An 8,331-nucleotide genomic window follows, 5' to 3' on the forward strand; every position below is an offset into this window, starting at 1 on the left:
ACCCTTATGCCCCTGGTTCATTCCATTTTAGCTTAGAGAGTTACGAAAGATATCGTTCCAGGATACGACGTCGTGTAATCTAGATTTAATGGACTGTGGTAACGGTAATAAAATTCCGATTTTCTCTCGATTCACCTTGGAAATAACCTCAACCGAGAACCAGATGGAAAATTCCAGACATTCTAAACCTCGACAAATCTCATGTTTCTTTTTTACGCTTCACTCTAAATGATAAATCACCCCCGCCCAAACAAGTTACTAAAATTTCAATTAATCCACTTTTATATAAAAATAAAAAAATATATATATATATATATATATATATATATATATATGTATATATATTATCCACATCAAATTAAATATTCTATTATATCCTCTTTATACTTATATTTAGAGGGTGGCTTTTGCAATTTAATACCCCAGCGAATCGGTGGGACTTGACGTGTAAATAACGAACCCCCCACACGATAAAAACATTTTTCGGCTCGCATTTATTATTTTTTATTTTAATTTTTTTTTCGCGATGAGTAGTTGGCAAAAAAATATAAATTTAGGGGTAGCCACCCCCGCATATATCTTGGGAGTTGGGAGTGTACGCAAAGTCCTTAGCCAGGACCTCGAGGACTCACTTCACTAACGTAGGGTAAATCCGCTTTTTTATATACTACCACCCTTCTTTTCTTATTCTTTTTCTCCTTCCTTTCTTTCTTTCTTTTTTTTTTTTTTGTTTCTTTACTTCTCACTCCTTTCATTCCGTCACCTCACACCCTACATTTTCATTTTCACTCGCCCTTATAGTACATGCACCTCTTTACATGACGGAAAAATATTGAAATTCGCGGTGAAGGAAAAAAAATTAATAAAAAATATAAAGAAAAAAAAAAGCTACTGAGAAATAGAATAAAAATTTTAAGGCGTTGAGAAGTTAAGTTAAATGTGAAAATTTTCACACGAAATACCTTGTAAAATTTATACTTAATTTAACTCAAGAGCTTCCAGCTAAATCTTGTTATTTAAACGAATAAATTATTATGGTAAAAATAAAAAAAAAATTTTAATAAATATCATTTCACTATTAAAATTAATTTTGTAAATTTTTCTACCCAATTTGATAATAATAATTTTTATCAAATTAACCATTTAAATTTAGCCATCAAAATTAATTAATTAAATTTTTCCATCGAATTTAAAAATAAAATTAAATACGAAATGAAATTTATCAATTAATATAAAAAAAACAAAAAATAAATAACAATGAATTAATTAAAAAATGCTCTAGCCTGAAGTTTAATTTGTTTTCCATTGTCTCGAGATATATAAATCTCGAGACAAGGAGCAGGTGTAGAAGCATTACCACTTGAATGTACCTCGTCTCAACTTGACATCAGCCACCATTATTACCCAACTATATCTGTCCATCCATTACTCTAAGCACATATATCTCCAACGTGACTCTAACATCCACATTTACCTATTCCCTCACATCCAGATTATGCACACGTACACATATTCTCTCACACCAGTACCCAGTACTGCTCATGTGCACATGACCCACACACTCGCCCGTCAGCTCGATTAATTCCCCGTGCAATGCGTTATCCGTCTCGCGAGCGAACACCGAGCAGCCTACGTCGGCGATTCGATGTACAAGTCGACGTTAGTCCAACTGTCTCCTGTATACGTCAATCTACCGCTAATTGATCAATCTTTTTAAATATTTTGACTTCTTAATTCCAACAACGTACTCTATCAAATTACCACCTCTACCATCATTAATTAGTTAATTAATTTAATTTTATATTATTATTATTTAAAAATAATAATAAATATTTTTTTATTGCAGAACGTTGCGGAAAATGCCCATCAACAACACGAAGACTAAATCTAAATAAATATTGCAAGAGAGATTACGGTAAGAGTATTTTCTAAATATAAAATATTCATACCATAAAACTATATAAATACTTGAATAAATAAATAAATAATACTAAGTACATAAAGAAATAAAGACATATTTTATAGATATATATATATATTTATAAAAGTCCATAGGCCAAAAAAGCTTGTAGTAGAGAATCCAGCGTGGTTGACCCGAGTACCCGAGAGCTTGTCGCAGAGGGATTTAACCGCGTGGACTATGGGTAGAAATAATAAAAAAAAAAAAAAAAAAAAAAATGAAATGAAAAGAGCCCGACGTGGTGCTTCAATAATAGAACGGCACGCTTTTGAGTCTTTCGCCGGGAACACTAAACCACCAAGGGGACGATGCGCATAACACAGACAAGTGATGTGACTCTACTCTTGTTTTCTGTTATACTATATATCTATCGTGTGTCCTACCCGTACTTACTATATCTACTAACACTCATGTCATTCGTGTTTCGTGACAACATACTCGAGTATCCCACCATACTTGTTACATTACTTATTATGTCAACTGCTCAATATCAACGATAAAAATTTTCATCAACGACAAACTTCATTTTTTCAGTACAAATATTTATTCTGTCCCGAATTTTATCCTATTTTTATTTTTTACCGTCACATCGCATCATATCAAAGCTCTAGGATAAATCCCTGTAATCTTGTATTTCATTTTAATGGCGACAATAATAGTAATAGTTTGGGTAACTGTTACTGTTGCTGTTCTGTGTAGGAATAGTCGATAGTAGGAATAGATTTTGTCATATAATACCTTTTGCATGAAACCTAGTACATATATGAACACATATATTTGCTTGTAACGCCGAATTTCGTAGAGTATTACTCGTACTAAATTCACAACATGATACTTTACAGATCTATGGTATGTAGTCCAGTGTTTAGTTGTGTATAATATAGACTAGACTACTGTACCCACTGGCCAGAGATGTAGAGTGCAGAGTTGTTTATAATTGTACGGTAGATATTTTTATACGTATGTACGTCTATTGAGGGCGTAACTAATCGCACCATTTGCCTTAACAGACATTTATTTAAAATGTTTAACCGGTGTTATTTATTGCGATTAATACGATGAATTTTAGCTTTACAAGGATTAATAATAGATTTTTAATTTTACTTATTTAAATAAATGCCTTTGTCTCTAATTACTATGTACTTAGTATCAGTATTAATATATATATATATATATATATATATATATATATATATATATATATATATATATATATATATATATATATATATATATATATATATATATATATATATAATAGCTTTGATATTTTAGAATTGATAAAAGATTTACTTCAAGTGAAAATTATTTTTCGGCTCGGTATCAAAAATAGAAGTAGATAAAAATTATAATAAGAACGTTGATAAATTTAGTATTTGATGTAAAAAAAAAAAATAATAAAGTGCACAGAGAAAAAAGTACTTCAGCGTATTTTTTATTTGCTTAATAAAAAGCTTGCAAGAAAATTTCCATCGCCAAAAATATAAATTCAGGCAATTTTCGAGCTTGAGTAAGAAAAATGTTTACTTAGTAGAATTTATTTATTTTTTTTCGCGGTACAGAAATGTAAGCACAGAATGTGGGAATTATTTAGATTGAATTTATTTGTAAGCAAGAACAATTTATGGTGTTTATTGATGTGTTTCAGCTATTCTCGGTAGAGTTACCGGAAGATACAAGAGTAATGAGGTATCAAGTGGTAGTGCTACAGGCAATTCCTTTGCCAGATTCACACTAAATGTTGATTTGATCTACAAACGAAACGAGGATTCCAAGATTAAACGCGGCCCTATTCCACTCTACGTACACAATGAGGATCTTGCTTGCAGATGCCCCAAAATAAAGCCAAATAAGTAAGCCTTTTTTTCTACATTACACTATTCTTTACCATAAAACTTTTACACCGAACTCGTCTCTTCCTTCTTTACTAATCAAATTTTAAAAAAATAATTATCTAGTTTCTCTCACTGCATCCTGAGAAAAAGTTTGAAGAAAAATTGACTTTATTACAAACTGGCACTAAAGTTATTACTAGATATGAGAGTTATTTTCTTAGCCCTAAAAAAATTGCTTTTATAAATAGAACACTAGTTTAATAATTTTTTTTACTATAAGAAATTTAAAATCAACACTTTTCTTATTTAAAAATTCATTTCTTTAAATGAAGGTAATTATAAAAAAAAATTTTACTAAATTGATACGTTCTTGTTACTTAAAAATTCAAAAAAGTTCTACTCTTTAATCTGAGATTATAAATTCAATTTCTTTAAGTTTTATTTTTACTTTCCTGTCTAGATGCATAATATACTATTTCGCGGTGCAACAATTTATTATAAAATAAGTTTTTGAATTATCAAGGATTCAAAAATTATAATTTAAAAATATAGTCATCAAAAATTAAATTAAATTAGCTGAGTAATTTGTATAACCATAGTGAGGTAAACAGATATAATTAATTATTCGCGTAATTATAACTTACAAATTTATTCATAAGCAATTTGTTGCCGTGAATAGTGTTATAATAATGTAACCCAGTACCATACATACCAAATATAATAATAATAAATACTTCGGTATGCATATACGTGCACCGTAAGTTACATTACCAACCAGACAAACTCTCTTGCGTGTCATTACACGCAAATTCGCGGCGGGTATGACGTCGAGACGAGTCCGGTAGTGCATATTCGCTATAAACTTTACCGCAAACATTCGCACATTTATATGTATATATGTATATGATATAAGAACATGTAATAATAATACATATAAGAGAAACTACAAAACGACACACAAGATTATATGATATCCGAGGTGTAACGCAACCTCTCTCATACTGTCACAAATATTCAGTCTTTATGTTCAACCCCCTCGAGATCACATTGCGCTTCATGTCAGCAACACTCCTACATTTCTTTATTATTATTATTTTATCTTCATATATTTTTTTATATCTTTGTCATATATAATTTTTTTTACTTTCATTTATTACGTTTTTTTCTCCCCGCGGATTAATTTTTCATTGCGTTTTTTGCTGGTACATAAATATGAGAAAGTTTTTAATATTTATTTGGTTAATTTATTATTTATTTTTTTGCAGGTCTTACTTATTTTTAGGACAAGAAGAAGACGGAGTCGGCAAAAACGGACTAACGGTAACGCCAAAATCAATCGTTATTGAATGGCGAGATGAGTGGCACCGCCGAATGCGTCGATTTCAACGCAGATCACGAGCATGTAATTAAATTATTTTATAAAAAAAAAAAAAAATCGATTACGACCGCAGCTAATCGTTGAAACTTTAATTTATAATTAATAATTATAATTTATTTAACGATATCTTGGAATTTAAATTCTTCCAATCAAAAATTTATTTTTAAATCTCGGATTTATATTTTTTGATTTTTTTTTTAACCCTCTTCGTACATATCTAAATTATATATACGATAATCTAGATTATAAGTTATTAAATTAAGAGTAATAAAAAGTTTTATAATTTAATTATGCGTCGATAAATATCGATAATATCTAGTCGATAAATAATTGTACTGCTTTTTTTTTTCTTTAAATATTATTATAATTATGAACAAATACTGAAGACTAAATTTGAATAAAAATTTTTTGTATGATAATTAATTTTTAATAAAAAATTAATTAATTAATTAGTTAATTAATTAATGAGCACCGTTGGTATTTTTAAAATTATTAGCAAAAGATTTTTGTACACAGAAAAAATTTTTTCATTATAATTTCAAAACAAATTTTCTTCGGACAAAAAAAAATTTTTAAAGCGAAAGAAAATTCCCGCGCCAAAAAATTTTTTCTAGTCTTGATAAAATTTTTGTTTTCAATTTATGGCCCAAAATTTTTCTGTATACTTAAAAAAAATGTAATTATTCACGAGTAAACAAAAAATAAAATTTTTGTAAAGTGAGAAGTAAAAAAAAAAAATAACGAAATGAGCACGCAAGTGAGATAAATATGAGGATGAGGGAAGAGTTGTTGTATGAATTTAAAGACAAGTTTTAATTGTATTGAGATTAAAGAGGAAGAGATACGTATATATTTGAGTGTAGAGTACAGAGAAGAAAGGATAAGTAGAGTAAATGGAGAAGAATAAAAATAAAAAGTTGAGCAGAGCAACGGAATGGTTCAAGACGAATATTTAACCGCGGTTATCATCAAAGTCAAATTGCCCAGCGAATGTGCATGTGCATGAAGAATTTATTTATTTGTGGACGTAAATAAAAGGTGATGGGTTACAGTAATGCTCTGAGTATTTATTCTTGCGTGTTAAGCTGTAATAGTTGTTACGAACTCCATAAGATCGACGTTATGTGCGAAACATTAGTTTACTCGTGATTAAATTTCTTAAGTACTGCTAATGGGTTTACATTTTTAAAATATAAATAAAAATGAGGTGAAAGACCCAATTATTTACAGGCCACCAATTAGTGGCCCATTATTTTGTAAATTATTTCACTTAATTTTTTTTCGACAAAAAGAAAAAATTAATTTTGTGATTTATTTAAAAACTGTAAATTCCATAGAAATTTTATGGAATGTCAGTAATTGCCACTTATTAGATATTTATTTAAACTTAAAATGAGAAAGTTTATTAAAAAAATGTATCTATTGTTAGTAATAAATATAAAAAATAAATAATATATCATGTTTTATAGTTTGAATATTTGAGTCTTTTAACTCTATAATAAAACGAAGAAAAAAAATTGCGCGGTAAATTTGAAAATTATTTCGATACCATGGTGCGACATCTATGAATGCATTTAGAAATTACAGTGGATGCAGCGTCACTGCCAAGCGCGGGATAAAATTTCAAATTTTTATATTTGAATAAAATATATTTTTGAAATCAATTAAATTTTAAATAATTGATAAATAATTTGCGTGATATTTAAAAATTGAAAAAATTTTTTTTACTCACCGGAGATGTCTTGAGATTTTCGGAATTCAAAGTCGAGAACTTGACTACCAGTTGGTCTTGAGAAAATAATTCATTTGTTTTATGAAGACAAAAAAAAATTAAACATTTTGAAACCAGGACCTGGGTCTAGACCATTTCCGACTCTACATCACAGCACTCACTTCACTACATCACTACACAACTTCACTTCACTACACTACACCACTTCACTACTGACACAACTTAGCACACACTCAAAAAAAAAAAATGAACACGACCACGAATTAATGTCAGAAATAAATTTATTTTTATTTTTATTACCCGAGAAAAAATTTTAAAAAATTCGCGACACAAAAAAAAAATTTTAGCACACAATCACTTATTACACCACGACTTAAAAAAAAAAAATTAATAAAATTATTTCTCACTATTTTAAGCACAAATATTTACCCGACAATCTTTAAAAATAATAAATTATTAATATTTAACAACCAAGAGCACCGAGAACGCCATGACGCCGCGATTGAAAAAAAATAATTCCCCGAATTTAAACTTTGTCACTCGAAAATTTATATAAATTATTAATCTACAAGCTATTTACGAACGATTTATTAATAAATTTGAATTTTTTTATCGTTAATTACCACAAAAGAATTCAAATTAACTCACTACGACCGTTGCCTCGAACTGTTGCTGCGACAATGAAAATGGCGTCGCGTTCATGCGCAGTAACTGAGAGCGGGAAGCAATCGCGCATGCGCGCTGCAAATAAAACTGCCAATTAGAAAATTTTCTATTTAATTATAATAAAATAATTTCTAAATGCATTTGTAGTTATAAAATAAATATTAATTAACTTCCTGTTCAAATATTTAATTAAAAAATAAACAAATGAATTCAAAAAACTGATATAGCTTTTGCTAAAATTTTGTACTCGAAGCTTATCACTCATCAACATCCTTTTAAGAATTAGTTTTATTTTTAAATTTATTTTACATTAATTATTTATTTATTTACATTCGATACCATAACAAATAATTGTAGATCTTATTTGTAAATTTAATAAAAAAAAATTAAAATTATGAAAGCTTTTTTTAGACTGTATTTAAAAATACTTGAATAGAAATTTAAAAATAAAAATATAAACGCCAGTAATAATAAGAATATTATTAATGGAATATTTAATAATAAATATTTAAAATTATTTTAATTTGAAGGCAGCTTAATGTTTAATCCACTGCCATAATATTGATCCAAGTATCTGCATGTTTTTTAATAATTATTAATAAATTTATTAATTAATTAATTAACTAATAAATAAATAAATAGATAAATGTATTATTACAATATTTCTTTTTATACATTTCTGTATTTTATTAAAATTACTATTGTACAGTATTTAGAGACAACTTAATTAAATAATAGATGACAATAGACTCACGGAAGT

At 28.1% G+C, this 8,331-nt stretch overlaps 1 protein-coding gene across 1 annotated transcript in view; it reads left to right on the forward strand.

Annotated features, from left to right (window-relative positions):
• LOC103577425 (netrin-1) overlaps positions 1-5,216 on the forward strand; it is an 85,982-nt gene extending 80,766 nt beyond the window's left edge. Inside the window, exons 5-7 of the mRNA XM_008558049.2 lie at positions 1,847-1,915; positions 3,609-3,813; positions 5,061-5,216. Coding sequence (XP_008556271.1) covers positions 1,847-1,915; positions 3,609-3,813; positions 5,061-5,205 — 419 coding nt within the window. The 3' untranslated portion in view covers positions 5,206-5,216. The remainder of the gene's footprint in view (positions 1-1,846; positions 1,916-3,608; positions 3,814-5,060) is intronic.
• The last annotated feature ends 3,115 nt before the right edge of the window (positions 5,217-8,331 follow it).

Source organism: Microplitis demolitor, chromosome 4, assembly GCF_026212275.2.
Source record: "Microplitis demolitor isolate Queensland-Clemson2020A chromosome 4, iyMicDemo2.1a, whole genome shotgun sequence".
Classification (NCBI taxonomy): Eukaryota; Metazoa; Arthropoda; class Insecta; order Hymenoptera; family Braconidae; genus Microplitis; species Microplitis demolitor.